Below are 19,456 nucleotides of genomic sequence, written 5' to 3'. Positions count from 1 at the left end.
TCTCCACCATTAGTCAATCTTAACCTTACGCTTTGCTACATTAAACTGACCTCCATTCTCCTTTGCTCAGACTGCCAGTCTATCCAAATAATCCTGAAAAGTTTTAAGATCATCTGTATCAACTATTGCTCTACCAAACTTTGCATCATTGGTAAATTAACCAAACAGTTTCTCTCAGATCCTTTCCTATATTATTAATATTCAAATTGAACAGTAGCACCCGAATAGCAGAGCCCTCTGGCATGCCACTAGTCACAGTCCTTTTTCTGGACTCTACTCCTAAATAAACTACTCTCTGATATCTCTCAATCAATTACTCTTTGATATCTCTCCGTCAACCACCCTCTTATCCACCTGACCAACCCTATATCCATCCCCATGTGTTGCAGTTTATTGATTAGAATTCAATATGGTATCCTGCCAAAGGCCTTTCCATAGTCGTATCACTGTAAACCCATTACCTTCATCCAACTCAGCTGTCACTGTATTATAAAACGTGATAAAGTTAATGAAGCCGACCTACCCTTCACAAAACGATGTTTCCCCATATAGTATCCTATTTCTCTATATATATTCCTGTATTTTGCTCTTGACCAGCTTCTCCAGTATCTTGACTATTACTTCTGATATTCTGATTGCTAAAGCAGTCTTGGAGCCACCTTTATGCAATGGAACTAATTTCCCCTCTTTCCACCCCTTGGACTAACCTAGAGCCGAAATAGATTAAACAGTGTGGTCAAAGGCACTGCCAATTCCCTAGCACCTCCTCGTAAAACTCGAGCTGATTTCGTTACTGCAATTTCTCTTTCATTATTGCAATATCTTCACCTGGATAATATACTCTTTCAAAGTGTTCACTTAGAATTCTATTTCGACTGATTCGGTTACCTCACTTCCATCGGCATTCCTTAAAATCATTCTGCCATAAACATTCCTTCTTTTACTTGCAGCATATCGAAAGAACTGTTTGGGATTATCTTTGGCCTGCAGTGCTAATTCCTTTCATAGCCTACTTTTGCCTTTATCACACTAGTTATCCTTCTGGCCTGTACTTACTGTTCATGTGCCTGCAGGCACCTTTCTCCTTAAATTCCCTCCACAATTGTTTCTTTCTTTCTTTTTTTTTTTTGCAGCTCCATCGTAATGATGATATTCATCCATTTAACTCCCGCTTGAATTACTGTCCTCACTCTGGGTATGTAGTCTGTCATTATTTCCCTCAAAGAGTGTTCCTTTACCACTTCCCATGCACTACCAACATCCAGCCCTTGCAGTTTCACATTCCATGACACCGATCCAAGCAATCTCCTAAGCCTATCATACTTACCAGCCTGTAATTCCACATATACCTCCTCTTAACTGAAAATTCCACACATAGCCACCTCCCAAGTCACGACCATATGACTGCCCTCTCACTAATTGGCGGCAACTAATTAGCGACCTGCATAGCTTCCATGACACAGGCTCTTCAGAAGAAAGGCCATTATAGATTTGATTCTACTGACCAACTAGAGGGACTTTTTTGTGACAGTTTCTTACCCAATTTACTCTTCAAAGATGCTTGCTTTTAATTTCTCAACTTATGAAAATCGCCTGCAGAGCGCACGAGTGTGTATACAAATAACATCGATTAGGGTTAGGAACGTCGCCTTTTATTTATCTCGTCGTGGGAACACATTTAATATTGGCGATAGTAATAAGTGGAGACCAGCTGTCCATTCATTTTCAAAAAAAAAAAAAAAAAGAATGCTGCCTACTTCTTATTAGAATAAAAATGCATTGAAGGATTTATTTTTATTTATTTATAATAATACGGTATGTCTGTGTAGCTTCGTAGTAATCACCAAAAGACCATTGCTGATTCAAGTCCCAGTCCCTGATTAGAATAACTTTTTCAGTGGGTTCCCGAGTCAGTCGATCTTTTGGTCAAGCAGGTAGAGTTTTCTTATACTAGGATATCCAGATTTTAATCCCGCAAGTTGACTGAAAAACTATAATTACATATTTCAGACAGCGATATTAGTTACGACACAAGATGGCAGCAGTTATCTGCTGTACTCTCGCGCCGATGTTTTTAAAACATCGGCCGAGATGTTTATAGGTAAAGATAGAAATCTGCTACCTACAAATTTCCAAAACTTTGTGTATAAAAGAATTCTGCAAAATAAGACTACTAAAAAGCATTAAAATAGGAAATGAATGAGCAGGGATCATAATCGTTTTATTGTGAGTGGCAGTTTTAAAAAAAAATAAAAATAAAAAAACGAATACCATCATAAAACTTTATAATCGATAACACGCAAGCAATTTAAGAACGCTGTTGAGACAACAGCAGAGCGTATCGGTCTGTTTATTCGCTGATTGTTGTAATGATAATGAGCTGAATGAAAAATTATTTCAGCGGTTTATTATTACTTTCAAAATCGATTTACACGGGTTGAGCTAAGTTTATTTATATAAGAATTGTTTCGCCTTTCACAATTTTAGATTTAAGAAAGTTATTCTAGGGAAAACTTGAATGAATAAATTTTTATTTCTTCCAAATATTTATTGCAAACGAAAATTCAAACAAAATCTTTTTTATATATATCGGAACAAAAGAAATCCCATTTTTGTCAGATATATCAAATTAAAGAAGTATCGTAATAATAAAATAAAATAATAATAACATGTAAAGTACTGTATATGACCTTTTTGCCTTTAAAATTAGGTATAATAACATTGGCGTCATAGCCTGAGTTGCTTTAGCCGTAAAAATCTAAATAAGCCAAACTAAAGCTTTTAAACTTACCAAATATGGAATATTATTTGGACGTTTTGTAGTTATATTCGAACTCCATGTTTTTGTTACATTAAATTGCTTTAAAAAAATTAAAAAAAAGAAAAAAAAAAACTACGCTATCATATTCCACCGCGAATAAAACAATCTGACAAGACTGTTAAACAAATTAAAACCATAAAATGATCTGTAAGTAGTAAATAATTTACTATAAACTGTCTTTAAATTTTAATTAAAAATAATAATAGTTGTAGCGTTTTTTTTTTTTTTAACCGAACCTTTTAATATACACTATAACTATAATGAATAATCAAATCATATAAATCGAAAGATGGTAGCCTTTGCTACCATCTAGTGGTGATATTCGAAACTAATCTTGTTTATTAATTTGGAAGGTTGATCTATTTACGCAGAATTCAGGGGCTCGAATACGAAAAAAATATTTTTGGACACCCGAATTTAATAATTATTTTATGCAATTATTTCATTAAACAGTTCAGAATACTATTTTAGTAATATTGCAATAATTTTAATGAACTACTTTTATTAACAATATATTACTGCATTGATATAAATACGAAAATATTATTTGTCTCTTTATAAATTAAAAAAAAAAATAACATTACGATATTTTTATAGTAATCATATCCACTTTTATTTTTAAAATATGATTTGGAGGGGACGGGGGATTAGGGCCGAAATCTGATATTAAAAGTAATATCAGATTTCGGCCCTAATTATTTAGCTCTTTTAATAAAATTGTTTAATAAATTATTATTATTATTATTTGCAGGAAAGAAAGAGTACTAGTCTTTGCTTCCATGTTTGTCATTTATCATATAAACTAGCTTAATTGTTCAGGAAAATAAGTTGTTCATTACCAATTTCAGAACTCGGAATTTCCATGAATTTTCTTCCGTTGTAAGCATTTCTTATTTCCTGTTTAGATTTTTGTCACCAAAGCTTTCTGATATTCTTTTAGGAATGAGAAAAGTAATTAATGGACTGAATAAAATTTCCCATGCGCCTTAGAGCAGTAAGGAAGTAGCCTTCACTGCATAGAACATTCATAAATCACTTCCTCGCTAGTAATTGGACGAAGGGAGATCATTAAGTTCCTTCTAGGAGGCGCTATTTGCACTGTTAGACCCTCTGGCGGTAAATGTTGCTTATAATGAGCGGATTTCTTTCTGCATGAATACCAATCTCTCGGTAGGATATGAGAAAAGAATCTGCAGCTTTGCAGTGGTAGGTACACATCCCTACGCAGGATTTCAAGTTGACGAACAGTTGATTTTAATGAGCTGATCTTTCGATCCACTCTATCTGCTAGTAATAATTTAATAATGTTAATGTGTTGATTTATTTATTTAGATGCTTAAACTAGTCAACAAAAACAATCTAAAAACCTGATTCACCACGAAAGAAAATCTAAACATTCCACAAGAATTATATTAAGTGCTACATAAACATATTTTGATATTTTTCATTTTATTATTTTACTAGCGTAAATTCTGTCTTAAAATGACGAGTTATACGTAAAAAAAAAAAAAAAAAAGCTGAATAAATCTTCAGTTGACAAACTGTAGATTTCGTTCAGCTTATAAACAACAGTTCTTTATTTATTTACTAGTTTAAGCCTAACATCAATAGCCTGTATGCTTTTTTTTTCTTTCTTTTTTTTTTACAACCGGTGATAGATAAATATTAGAAGAGTGTGAAATACTTAGTCGATTTTTTTTTTTAAATATTTCTGGTTTTACTTAATAAAACAAGAAATATTATAATATGGGAAGTGAAAAAAAGAAGGAAATAATGTGTAATTCAGATAGCATAGAAGTTTTCTTCTTTTTTTTTAAAGTAAAATTCCCGATATCATTTTGTCATATTTTGAAGAATGGGTGATTCTCAGTCTTCCATTCGGGATTAGCCACTATCCAAAATTAGTGCCTAATAGTCAAGAATTAAACTATTAGTATTTGTAAGTCACGAAAAAAAAAAAATATATATATATTAACAGACGAAGGGTACACTTCCAAAATTATTTTTAATTGTAGAAATTTACTTACAATAATTAAAAACATTGTGATTATTTATTTCGGTTTGACTATATGAAGGACAATCAAATAATGGGTAGTTTTTTATTTATTTATTTAAAAATTACAGCCTTTCGGCACTCATGCATTTCTTTCAAAGTATGTCAGTCAAAATGACTGCGACATTGGTTGAAACAGTTCATTTTTATTGATAAAGATGGGGATCGCCATCTTTAAGTGGAATTCCATTTTTCGGAGGAAGAACAGACAGCATCAAAATAAATACCTAGATCTTTACACTTATTTTTTTTTTTAAACGACAAGTCCTATAAACTCAAAGAGCTATACGTGCTGTGGGCTTTTTACAAACATCCATGGCCAAAGTGGGATTCGAACCAACAACCTGTTGGTTGGAAAGCCAGTATGCTGTCCACTCAGCTTTTGGGATGGGAAAATCCTTTTATCCTGATAGCACCATCAAGACGTTCCCAGCTGTCACCACTTGGAATCAACTCCAATGGATGGCTTGGTGTTCCTGTTTAGCTTTCTTCCATCATTTGCTAAGTTTAACACGAAGTTGTATTTGCATTCATAAAGATAGCAATATTTGTTATTTCGATGATCCGGCATGGTATAAGATATAAAAAAGGGGTGAGAAAAGAAAATGAATCTCTCGAGATTTCTTAAATACTGGATTCTAACGCAGGTATCAAACCAAGAGCTATTATCGAAACCAAATATTTAGGATTTATTTAGGGTGTATCACTAACAACATTATGATGGGTTGATTGCTAAGATTACACCAAAGTACGCTACCCATCAGACAAGCGTAAGGTCTCTGTTAATTGCGTATGTTCTCAAGCAGGTTTGTCTATTTTGCAAGATTTAAAAAAGATTACTTTCCCGGAGTTAAATGCCTTTTGCCTTCACACGTGGCTAATTTCAGTTAAAAAGTTCTCGTAAATGCTCTTTTGTACTATGACGAGATTCTAACTCAATTCTTCAAAGGACGTCGTCACTCGACTGCGTTAACGATATGGATAGGGCAGATGTTTTACTGATTCATCTTTCTGATCCCTCTCGACAAGCTATTCATATATTGTTTTGTCTTCGTATCCCATTATCATGAAGTCTCCTTGAGTAATAATCAGATGAATATGGAATGTTGATTCATAAAACCTAGTTCGAATCCATTTTATGATGTCAGGAACATTTATGAACTTTTTTTGTTTCTTGCGAAAATATTTTCAGATAGGTACAAAGTAACCAATGACTTTATGTCAATGGTTTTTCCATAAGATCTTATTCTTCAGTCTATTTCCATTCGGGTATGGGGGAAAAGCATTGACATAAACTTACTTTGTACCCATCTCGAAATATTTTCGCGTTATCTTCTTAAGTATATCTTAGACACTGTCGGATCACCAAAATGACAAATAATTCTGCCTTTATGAATGCAAATACATCATGAATGTTAATCCATTTAGAGATCAAACTGTGCTTTTTCAAGCCTCTTAAGTCCTCTATAAGCAGGCCTAATACCGCTAACTCTATGTATGTATAACAGAATGAGATCTGGTGAACGACAGTCATTTCTGCAGATCGCCATTGCAATCCGTCGATCATATTCACGTGCCACCATTGCTATACAACACGAAGTACTGAAATGCGGATGTGTTTGGCTCATGCTAGTAATTTTCAAGCTGGTAGTCTTCATTCGTGTTTATAGAGGAACGAGGATTTTAAAAGGCCAGCAGCCTATTTTCAGCTAAAATATGTTGAGTATGATAAAATGAGTTGGTCGTTAACAATACCACAGAAAGACGTTGAAAATTATTGTTGATTCCTTGATGAAGAAAAATTCTTTTCAATAAGCAAAATATAGAGATATAAGAGCACTTATCAAACTAAAAGAAGAAGAACAAACTGTCAACTGTTGCCAGCCTAGTTAGCAGCGTGGATAGCTCTGTTTTCCATCATATTACTGATTCAAATTCCGTCACGGCATGGATGTCGATAAAGGTATTTAGTCAATAGGTGAATTTCATTGTCTTGTTAGAGTCTGAAGTGACTTAAAAAGTTCAGGATTCTCAGGTCCTCTAACTCTTAGGTCCCCAACGGTACTAATGTAAATAGGTTTATAGTCTCCATTCAGTAAATTCAACATCTTGAACTAGGAAGTACTTTTCTAGAGTACCTACGAAAGGTTATACTTAATCAAGGGTCGTATCCTTACAAACTCTGGTTATTAATCCCACAAATCACGAAAATCGGACTTAAAACTCACATTATTTAAGTCAATTACTACGTTGTTAAGGTTAGGGAACCACCAGATGGCAAAAGTTGGGCTATTGTATTCTGCTTCCTGGATGCCTTACCACCTAGGAAATCATCGATAATCTTGAACCAACTATCAGTGACAGCTAAGGATAGAGATGGGCTGCTGCTTCAAAATGCTAGGACTAAACAGTCTCGACTCCTCTTTTTGGGGAATAAAAGGCATTAGATTTTACTTATTTTTATTTCATTTTATTAATTTATTTATTTTGTATCCACACACTTGCTGTGGTTGAATAACACATTCCTTCTCACCCACATCTTCTATAATGGAAGTTCAGTAGCCAATAACACACTCTGAAATATTCTACTTTCTAAGAACTGTCAGTAAATATCACTGAATTAAGTCAGTCTAGGATTCTTCATGGTGGGAATCTGTACATAAGATGCATCTTCTGCGTATTCATTGGGAAACTTAAGAAGCACGTTGACACTTACTTTCAATAATATTTAGCATTCATTTAAGACACTTAAACTGTTACCTGTCCATCTGCATCCCAGGTGTTGCATTTCAAATATCTAAAGTTCTGCAGCCAGTGATAATGTTCATGTGCCATTTCTATTCATGAGAATAATCTCAAGAATAGGGTCTTCAAGTATTGACATATAGTCAGTAAACCTCGTGTACGTGACGTCTACAAACATGGTAACAAGTCTTGCTTAAATCCTACATGCATGAATCCTTTACGCATTACATCCAATAGTCTGTTTAAGGCCTGACTTGGTTTCAAAATGTTTTGAAAAGGTTGGTTTTTTTTTAGGAAAAGCGTGTAATTTCCATAATTAAGCCAATGAGCCATGAAATATCCAGATGATGAGTAAGAAAAAATTTTACTCCCCTTTTATTCGTGAGAGGAAGTGTTAAGCTTTTATGCAGTTTTATTTATTTTTTTAACTTTATCATCTTCATGCTAAAGAAAACTTGAATATTTGCATAAAAGAACTCTGTCAGATTTCACGCTTCTTAAAGTATTTTAATTACTCCTTGAAAACAAACATAAACAACAACAAAAAAAAAAGAAAAAACTCTCATGCGATATTTTTATAAGAGATATCTGATGATAAACATTGGCATAGTTTTATAACTGAAATTTACTTTGTTCCAAATTTCCAGTGTAAATAGGAAATTTATAATAGATGCTCGGATTTGTTTATTTTAATTCCAAAATATTTTTTCAACGTTTCACGCATGAGGTGGCAGCATTGTGTCAGTTTCCTACTTGCTGTGTTTGAGTATACTCTGACGCATGTGCAAAGTCTTCCTTTTGTGTTAATTCATGCGCATTTATCATTTTTCTCGGCTTCTTTTGCGAGTGTGCATACCTACTGAGAAAAGTTACGCATCAGTCGACTAGGAAAGCATTCCTGTTGCTACGTAAGTTCAATGCTCTCGTGAATAATTTTCTATTCAACGCAGCTGACAAAATATCAGCTATTGGATTTAATGGGAGGGGGGAATAAAAGTTACGGGCAGACATAAATCTTTCCACTTGAAACTATTTTATTATTTAAATATATAAATGTTAAATTAATTTTATTTAAATAAAAACGTTAGCATTTTATATCTTTAGATATTTTTTTTGTTTTTTTCTCACATAAATAAAAAATTAAATAGCACTGATAGCTTGCACTTATCGTATTTTTAAAAGAAAAAATTATTGCATTTGTTCGATGCAAATAGTTATGGCATAGAATATGAAGCTGAAATTAACAAGTTTACAGAAAATATGTTGAAGCTGAAATTAACAAGTCTACAGAGAATGTGTTGAAGCTGAAATTAACAAGTTCACAGAGAATGTCGAAGCTGAAATTAACAAGTCTACAGAGAATGTTGAAGATGACATTCAGAAGCACTTCCAAAGCATTTACAAATGAAACTATTCCGAAACATTGCTATATTAAAGAAAAAAATATTTTCTTTGTATTTTAGGTTTGTTTACGCTTGTTAACTAGCGCACGCTTTCCAACGGCTGGTTGGACATGCATTGAGGAAATAAATGCGGAAGTAAACGCTCAAGTCGCGTGACTCATTAGTAAGTTTTATAGAACATGAATGTTCTTTGGGCGTAATTCATCTGCGCATGTGTAATTCAAGTGTTCCTGGATGTATCTTCTAAAGAGACCTAAGCAATGCCATTCTCTATCATATAAATGACGTCGATTTGTGTTTTCTTGAACACAACTTCTATTTCTCATTTCATTTATCCTTACATTTCTTTGTAATTTTGGTTTATTCCTTTTTTTTTTTTTGTAAAGGACAACGACTACCTCTGATGTTAAATATTCGCATATTTACTTTTCTTAAAGTTTTGTTATATTGAGTTTTAAAAATTGTCAATTTTAACTTCAAAACGTTCACTGCTACGTCGATTTCAAGTTTAACACCTTCTTCTGTAAACTCATCAATTTTAGGTTCATCATTTTCTTCTGTAAACATGTTCATTTCACCTTCATCCCTTCTGTAAACTTCTCAATTCCAGGTTCATCACCTTCTATAAACTCGTCAATTTCATCTTCCATTCCTAATAAACTTGTTAAATTTGGCTTCATATTCTCTGTGCGATCAATTTTTATTATTTATATATCATCTGAACAACACACAAATGTTCTCATGTGTATTTAATTCATTTCGAAATACATGTATTACAAACGTACACCACGTACATTGCAAACATATTTTCCAAAAATAAAAATCTGAATTAAATTAACAACCAGACTGTGGGTATAACGTACTGTTTCCTTTCAACCAATATACAGTATTTAATTGGAATAATGAAGCGCCATCTAGTGATAATAAAAATAAAGAATTCCTCTTTTACTGCTGTACAAAATAACATCCCCTGTAAATCCCCCTTCTCCGCACGACAATATTTACCAACAGGAAAGCCTCCTAATAAAATGAGCTAAGTGATTTCAACCTTTCTTATTTGATTTTTTTAGTTGGTTGAAATAAATTTTTTTTTTAAAAAAAAGAAATGTTTTTAGAGTTCGGCGTAACATAAAAATGACCATCAACCAATAATTGATAAAATATATTTTTAACAGACATTTGTTTTGTTCATTTTTAAAAACGTAACAGAGGCTTCTATATTACTTCTCGTGGGAAAAATTTATCGTGTGCATTTTCCTTAACCCGAATATATTAGTTTTTACGAGCAAAAATGAATTTCTGTTTTATCACTAAACAAATCTTTTGCAGAAGTAAATGAAAAGTTTTAGATGACAAATTTATCTGCACAAACCAGCCTCTCTAGTGCATCTCATGTTTGGGTTGTCTGTTTATTCCGTGTGTTAAAGAAAATACTCTCATAATTTTGCATGCCATCGCTTAAAACTGTAGAATCGTACTTGAGAAAACCCATTACTTGTATTTAGGTGATGTAGAGTGGCACAAATAAACAAGAAAGACGTCTGCAAACGAGAATGGATGCTGATGGAGAAGTAGATATTTAAGGTCCAAAGCGACTGTGCTTCAATAAAATGGAGTAGTCCCCCGTGGCGGTGGGTATGGATACCATTAGCGACCTCTTTATTACTCCGCTGCTACCGCCACCTGCATCATTGTGTGTGTGTGTGTGTGCGTGCGTGCGTGTGTCCTGAACAGAGCGTGTAAGTCGGGATCTCCAATGACTACACCACCTCTTCCACTCCTTGTACTCCAAGAGCAAGGAGTATTGATTGGCGAGAAATTGTTTGTGACAGACGACAACCCTGTACGGCTGACCTAAAACAGGGGGCGTGAAGGTTGTTGACCCTTCCTCAGTTGCGATCCAACAAGGCGCAAAAGAAGGTGGAAGGATGTTAGCACGGTTTCACCGTGTGCCTGCAGATGATGCATTTGATTTAGAAGGATTTGCTGCAGACGTTTATCGCATGTCTGATTAAAGCCTTTTAACTGCAAGTGACGTAAATGAGAGCGAACGTATTATTTCGAGACAGCGTAGGTTGATTTCTTAATAAAACACTTCAGCTATCGCTAATAACATCCGCATTTCCTCTTCATTTAGATAGCCGTCCGAGATTAAAGAAACAAGCCATTTCTCTTAATCCGGGTTGTTCGAGTTCTTTTCGGTTGGAACAGGCAACATCTCGAAGTGCTTGGCCGATGTTTACACAGCGCTTTCAGGCAGCTGTGGAGACGATAATCACACTCACTCACAATGCGGTAGTGAATTACCGTGATGATTTGCAAACGGATGCCTTATTGCTACAAAAGATATTTGATGATGTACGTTATTCTATCGGAAGCAAATGTTTCTTGATTTTACATATTATTAATACTCTTTAGTTCCAGTGTGAAATGGATTTCTATGGCCTTTTTTAAAATTCTACAAATCCGATGCAATAATCAAATACGCTCAATTGACGGATGTAGTACGAACATTTTCTCTTTGAAAACTAGCGATGGAAATCTCGGCGTTGACCATTTTTTTCCCTTACGGAAAACTGGATTTTTCACATAAACCATTTCGAGAATTGGCACATTCTTTAAGAAAAAAAAAAAAAAAAATTCAAAGTTCAAAGTGGGCTTGAGTGCAAGGAATTTTGTGGATGGTTTAAGTCAGGGTTTCCCAAACTGTGTTCCGCGAAAAGTTCCGCTTGAATCTGTCATTTTATTTTTCTAAGAATTTTTCATGAATAAATATTTTACAGTGGAAATATTCTGAAGAGAATAATATTCGTGAATATGTCGAAAAGTTCAGAACGCCTAATAACATCTGTATAGCAAATGTTAGTGACCAAGCCGTGTATTTTTAAATGGAAGTATTCATGAAGTATCGTTAATTTGCACACATCGAAACCTTTCAACATTTGGGAAAGGGAATACCGCTGTTCATGATCGGTCATAAAAATTGCCGGCAAGCGGATTATAACAATGGGCGGTGTATCCTCTGTTCTCAAAACTGAACGAAATAACATCTGTGTTGCAAATGTTAGCGAGCAATCAGCAAGGAAGTATAAAGAAAATTTTTCCACTAAAATTGAAGATCAAGGTAGTCTGTATCCGGTTCCCAAATCTAGTAATACTGAATACTTTCTTCGCAAGTTCTTATTGTAGGGTGAAAGTTTCGAAACTGTAGTGCCGTGATTTTTTAAAAGTAATAGGCCTGCAGATTTAAATTTTAATATGAATAAGAGACAAGGGACTTTGTTTAATTTTGGTGTTAAGAAATCTCTTATTGAAGGTGTTCGTGACGCAACAGATAGTGAGTCATCCACAACCGGCTTACAGAGCGATCTCCAGGATGTACAAAAGGAGGGGAAACTGCCAGCACACAAGAGAAAAAGTCTGCATTCACTCGTAAGTACTTATAATAATATTACAAATTTTTGGTGACGGGAATGGGATATGTCAATGAAAATCAACACAAATTAATTTAATGTTTAATTAATAATTAATGACCAATTATTAATTAATAATAAAAAACAGCTAAATTAACAATTAATTATTAATTAATACGTTACTAAATAACTAAGTGAAGGGTTCCGTCGTCGGAAAAGTTTGGGAAACGCTGGTTTAAGTAATCGGGATCTGTAGATCTCGAGATTTGCTCAAAAACACAGAACCTGATTTTGTTGATAATTGAAAACTCAAATTTAGGAATTTAGAGAATTGAACTTGAAAGTGGAACACCTGATCAAGAGTTGTCCAAGAACATATACTCCAAATAACATCTTAATCGTCTGTTGTGATCATGTTGATAAAGGTGTTTTGGTACCAACAACAACGCTCCGAATTGCTTTCTCCAAGGCTGTATTACCGAAGACTACTTGATCAGGCATTGGACAAAAGCACTGAAGGATTTGCTAAGATAACTCCTAAGAAAATGCAAAATGTTTATGATATTGGTCTGCATCTGTAAAGAAGATGCTGGACTACGAAATTGTAAAAGGAAGAAATCGATGCCTATCGATTTGGATGTAACAACTCCCTCCAAATGTTTCAGATGTAAATCAGTAGTTATGCCCAGTTAAAAAAAAACTCAAAAGTGCCTACGCTATCTAAAACAGTAAGGCGCGATACACGGACGGCAGAAGACTGAACTGTTCAAATGGGACAACGAGATCCGCGCTAATTAGAATCACACTAATTTCTAGTTTAATAATAAAGCTAGAATGCCTATTATGTTATGTTTTCTAATTTAATTGCAAAGGAATCAAATCAAAACTGAGATCACGTTCTGGATCAGAATCAAGGTTGTATCTGGATCAAGAACTGACATTCCGAGCGGAATCAAGACAGACCATGCATGAGGGGAGGTGGGTGGGATGGTGGAGTGGCTCTCAAGGATTACAAAGATCAAAAATATGTTAGTTAGAATTTAAATATGTGAAGGTGACGCTACCTGTTGAGTTTGACTACAAAGTCTCGTATTGAACGCTAAACTAATCGATGCATTTCTTGAGCACCACAATGATATTACATGACAAATATCATTGTGGAATGTAGATGTAAATCACGCATTGAGGCATCCCTCTCAGTGTGAGGTTTCCCATATGGGGACATTGAGCTATTCGTCTACTCCCTCTTCCCGCACCGACACGAATCCTTCACAATTTTGGCCTTGTGTAAAACATAAGTTCAGCAATGGTTATAAAGAACGTAGAATTACCACGTTAATGAATTTCATTCTTAAAGAAAAATCCAAATAAATAAATAACCTTGGCATGAGCCAAAGACCAATTCATACTTGTTAATGTTTCGTGAATCCATTACAAAATGTTCAATTTCTACTTACAAAATTTCACGTGGCAATGCGATGATTTCTATTTGTCCAGCTAAGCTGAAATCTCATCTACCTTACAGCACGGATTTATATCCATATTCGTGGACAGCTGCTAAAAACGGTCCACGTCAGGTAGAGAAGACCGATTATACAACCCCATGTTGTTGAATTCACTATGTTCTCAGGTCTGTTTGAGAGATTAAAAAAGTCTCCCGAGGAAAAAAAAAAAAAAACCGCCTTCCTATAAGACCAGCTAACTCACCCACCTTAGGTTGAAGAGAAGGAGAAAAAAAAAAAAAAAAAAACTTTTATTCTGTAGGATATGGTTTTCACATTAGCGAAGAGAATGAAGCTTATTTTTCCAGCCACAGGTCGTTCTCATCTATTCGCTAAGGAGGCATTAACGCATTAGGTTACTGACAGATCATGACTCTTTAGCACTGCTCTCTTTTTCTCTCTCTCTCTGATAAAAGGATTGCCTATTCATGAAATGCTAAAGAATGTACTGTCATCAAAATAGATAAGGAAATGTATTTTTTTTTAAATTCAAACTTCTTTTAAATATCTACTATATACCGCAATCCATTCTCAACATCATCAGCATGAAAACTATCATGTAACAAACTAAACATCCCAATGCTAAATTCACATTTTTAATAGGGAATATTTACTTTCAAAAGGCGAATATGAAATAGATTTAATAGAGAATGAATGGAACGAAAAAAACAAACCTGAATAAACCTAATAAACCTAGAGAATGGATTGAATTTCGGAGAATCTTATTGAAAAATATGAGATGGAAAGTTCTTGGAATTCTTGAATTTCGGTCCACTGGAGGGCATACTCGTTCTTCAACCAATACGTTGAGGGAATAAATAACCTTAGCTCATCCACGGTACAAATGCATTACAGGTTTACAGTCTTTCGTAGGTGGAAGTCACATAAAAAAAGAATTAAAACAACAGCTATCTAATCCATCTCAATATTTCAGTGATATGTTTCACCTAAAAGGTTATGACTTCAGTGTGGTACATATTAAAGCCACCATTAAATCATTTTTTTTTATGCGTCCAGGAAACCTCTGTAGATCAGTCGGTATAAAAGACTCCCTTTGCTTGGATAGACCTAGGTTCGAATTCCATCTAGGACGCAAGGACCCTTTATCAGGACTTTTCATCTGAATGTGAGTTAGCCAGTCTTATACGGAGGTGAAAGGTTTGATCCCAGAAACTCGAGTTTTCCAACCCGCAAGCAGATAAGCTGCCTTCGTGAACACGCATATCTGCAAACATAAACCAGTTACCCATAGAGGGATGGCAAAGCCGCAAGTGTTAAATTGCCTAATCAGACTTCTAATTAGGGAACCCAACTCGTCTTGAACAAAAGAGAATTGGATGGAATCCGTCCAAATTGTGCCTGCTTTTTTAAAGTGTTATAAAAATCGACCAAAAAATTTGTGGATGGTTTAAGGAACTGGGATTTGGATGTGAATTTTGAGATGCTCAGAAACACAGAAGCTGTTAGGAAATCCAAATTTTTATCTATAGCAAGGGTTCCAAATTATGTAAAAAAAAAAAAAAAAAAAAAAAAAAAAGGTGACTTCCTTGTGGTACATATCACTTATGATCGCTTTGCCCTCTTCCAGAAGCTACCAAATATAATTCGTTTAAAGTCATCCAGCCTTACCATGAATTTATATGAATTCAATGTAGACTGGATTTGAAATTAAAAAAATATCGTTCCTAAGATTAAAAATAGATAAGTTTTAAAAAATTATTTAAATTGAGGATGAGATGGGCATCAAAAACAACTTTGTGATCCCATCGATTTGGTTTATTTAACTTTTAGGAGTGTCTACTTGCTTTCGTTTGTGAAACACACCAGGGAGCAACAGAAAAGTAACACACAATTTAAACTTGTTATTCTGTAAATAAAAAAAAAATGTAGAAAACAAAAGAGTTTGAAAGCAAAAAAGGAAGAGCACATTCTTAAGTATCATACTTCTTCGGAAGCATCAAATAAGCTGAACTACCCACCTCCACCAACCCTCAAAGAATGTCTTAAGCTTCGTTACCTTTGAACAGTGAGATTTTTCTTTTACTCGATCCAATTCGCCCGCAACTTTCAACATTTTGGAGTATACAGACGCGTGTCTGAACGCCATATTTAAACTGTCCAAATAAATTCACCGAAGCGAAAAATCGACACTCCATTGCACCTCGTTAATCCTGTTCCCTAGAGGCCAATGCGTCCTCTGTTTCCTCATTGCATACAATGTGACGGGAGAATAAAGCTTTCAGCAATGCTTGCGTATGTACACGCGTGGAAGGGGGAAAAGATGGGTCAACAGAAATGAGTCGGTTGAATTAATCCTGTAATTAGTCTCCTCCTGACGCAAAGCTGTTAGATGGGAAAGGTTGTAGAGAAAAAAAAAAGACGCTAAAAATACTTCTACGTTGTCAATTACGTTGATTTAATCTTTAAAAACCGTTAATTGGTATAATCTGATGACATGACTCAACTATAACGTTAAAGCCAATTGGGTATTTACATCTCAGTTGATTACATCATCTGCTGCCATCTGTCGAGAGTTTTTCTAAATAGTTTTTCTTTTATGTGTAATGTATGTAATCTGAATCAAGTCAAATAAGCTCCTCCAGTATCACACGAAGCATGCTTTAATCACACATTGCTTTTAAGATACAAAGTTGACGAGTTAAAACTCATTTATTCCAGATGTACACAACATTTAAATATTTCCAGTGCGAAATAGCCGACAATAGAATTTATCATGTCTGCAAAGTTCACATTCTGCATAAAATTGATATGAAAATTGTAAATGCCACGATCCACTGTGCAAATTACACAAAAAAACTTTTATTTGGGTTTCAATACAATTGGGAGCTGACTTTCATGAACAGGCTACGAGTAAATGTAAACAGTGACAATATGCCGCTGGAATCTTTTTAAAACCACGATCCATATATTGTTCCTGTAAAATGTATGTCTTGTACATGTTTGTGTGTTTTGTATGTTTTTTGGACACAATGTTCAAGGCAAAAGCCCATCAATCAAGATGGCCAAAAAAATGGTAGCCATGTTGACGGAGGTCCTCAGATGATGAAATTTCTGAAAAAAAAGTGGGCGATGTCATCGGTGGAAGACGACCCACAAGAGACTGGATGTTTTGCTCATTGAAAAAGAGGACAGGTGAAGGATCTGGTTGGAGCAAAAGGGAACAACGCAGGAGAAATAATGAGCATCCATTTGCAAGCCAACTACATGACTTACACAAATGTCCACTGGTCACTGTTTGGAATGGAAAAAATTAGAATTGGAGATTTGCTTGAGCATAAAACAAACTGAAGACTGGGAGACATGAGTTATCACTAAGCAACAACGAAGACACTTTACATCAAACACTGGATCCAACAAGTTGCTATTATATGACTCAATGATGGCCAGCAGTCGGCCACACTTGCCAGGAAGGTTGAGTCCCGACATCAAGGTTGGTTTTAGGGGACCTTTTCAATTCTCATACTCACTCTTTCTTTTCGGTTTCATCTTTGGCTTTTTCTGAGCTTTCCTCTTCTGTGATCTCCTGTGGTTTCTCATCCTTGTCTTCTGCCTTTTGTTTTTCTTTGTCTTCTGGTTCGATGGGTTTGTCTTTTTCCTCTTCTTTTTCTTCCTTCTTTTCCTCTTCCTCTGTCTTCTGATCTTCTTTGATCTCTTCGACTTTCTTGGGTAGATGGGTGTTCAGTTCCAGCGTCTTGCACATATCATCCCAGTCTGGCCAATACCGTTCCTTCATACGCTCAACGAAGGAGATGAGATTGGTGCAATCGGATTCCAGATATTCCTTGATCCCGCCAAATGGAACATAAATGAACTGGCACAGGTGAGCAAAGGCCACACAATCCAACTGTAAAGATAACAGGATTATTTTAAGTTTATCGTGTGATAATTAACCCAACCAAAGAAAATGAACTGTGCGTTACATACAACGATTATAATTCAACCCTGATTATAATTATATTGTCTCGAAATAATTTTAGGATATTTTAAATAATATATATTTTTAATTATACTCGAGGAAATGTTAGTAGTAAGTTTTTTTTTTATTTCTCATCATGCTTTATACTTACAAGATGAGGTTCATCTCCAAAAAAATAGGGTTTTTCAGCCAAATATTCACTCAAGGCCTTCATGTCATTCTTCCCAAATTCATAGATCTCTTCTGCAGTGTGACGCCCCAATCCATGTCCGACTGCTCGCTTTACGTTCTGCAAATATATTTATTTGTTACTTTCATGCGATTTAGGTTTCTGGGAGCAGTTTGTGGGTAATTTTTTTTTTAAACAAAATAGGAAAATTGTAATGAGTAATTGAATGAATGGATGTTATAGTCAATTAATTTTCTTACCAAATGTTTGAAACGAAAATGGTTAGACAGCTTATGAGAATACAAAACCTTTGGCATCAGGGTTGCTATGGTAACACTGAAGGAAACTGTCAGGCCAGTGAAATCTTACAACCAAAAGCACTGATACAAGACGAACATACAGGTTCCTGGGCAGAGTTTGTCTACCAAGGCGCTTGTATGTTCCTGGACAGAATCCATTTATGATAATACTGCATTCGTTTCTTCTTGTGATTCATTAAATATCATTTGATTAGTTAATCATTGTTCATAGTTTTCAGAATCTTCCATATTGCAAAATACATTGAAAGGTACTTACGCTTTTAAAGCCAAGTTTGAAAAAAAACTGCAACAATCCTTTTGGCAGTCTGGAGTTGAGAGTGCGTTTAATATCCAACTGAGCAGCTTTCAGGAATTCTCCCGGATGACTATAACGCCACCAACGCATCACCCTGCAAAGAAAGATTTGAATTCATGGGAAAAATAAAGTTAACAAAATAAAAGTTCTTCTTGTAACTAAATTTCCTCTATACATCTGATAACTCTACAATCCTAATCATATTTTTATTTTATTTTTTTTTTTACGTTCATTAATTTTCTGAGTTATTCAAAAATAGCGCCATCTACTGATCCGATTATGAACTACCACATATGACTTTTTACTGTTATTAACTCATCCACTTCTGTTATCGATACAAAAATAGATAAATAAAATAAAAATCGTCATGGAATCAATAAAGAAGAAAATAATAAGACGTTAGATGCTGATTCCTCAGGACAATAAATATGTAACAGGAAAAAGTTAGATCATATGAACATGAATGGAGATTGCCAAGATTAACCCGTTTAACATTTGAATATGTTTATTCCCTTTAATTAGTTCTTTTTGTTGTTAAAAATTATTCTGTGCATTTTCCAGCATGGGCTTTATTAGATACTATTCACGAAATTTATTATTATATCAAGTTATATCAGAATAAGCATTTAAGTTCTTTCCAAACGGCACCAAATCGCCATAGAAATAAATAGAAGGCTTAAAAATGAAGATCATCAGCGCGTCGACTTACAAAATCACCGTTGGAGCATTGACTTAAAAAGCATAAATTTCTTCCTCACTCCCAAACACTTCTTTATGCGAAAACACCTCGATTTTGCG

General features: G+C 34.7%; 1 protein-coding gene across 2 annotated transcripts in view; it reads right to left on the bottom strand.

The window, feature by feature from the left end:
- Positions 1-16,540: 16,540 nt before the first annotated feature.
- LOC150098416 (failed axon connections-like) overlaps positions 16,541-19,456 on the bottom strand; it is a 78,040-nt gene continuing 75,124 nt past the window's right edge. For both annotated transcript variants that reach the window (XM_090404883.1, XM_090404882.1), the window contains exons 3-5: positions 18,620-18,752; positions 18,026-18,163; positions 16,541-17,802 (exon numbers count right to left, since the gene is read on the bottom strand). In XM_090404883.1, coding sequence (XP_090261009.1) covers positions 17,422-17,802; positions 18,026-18,163; positions 18,620-18,752 — 652 coding nt within the window. In that variant the 3' untranslated portion in view covers positions 16,541-17,421. The remainder of the gene's footprint in view (positions 17,803-18,025; positions 18,164-18,619; positions 18,753-19,456) is intronic.

The sequence above is a fragment of the Typopeltis vanoorti genome, chromosome 15 (assembly GCF_054136105.1).
Source record: "Typopeltis vanoorti isolate ZY-2024b chromosome 15, IOZ_Tvanoo_1.0, whole genome shotgun sequence".
Lineage (NCBI taxonomy): Eukaryota > Metazoa > Arthropoda > Arachnida > Uropygi > Thelyphonidae > Typopeltis > Typopeltis vanoorti.
This window is presented reverse-complemented; position numbering and strand designations above follow the sequence as displayed.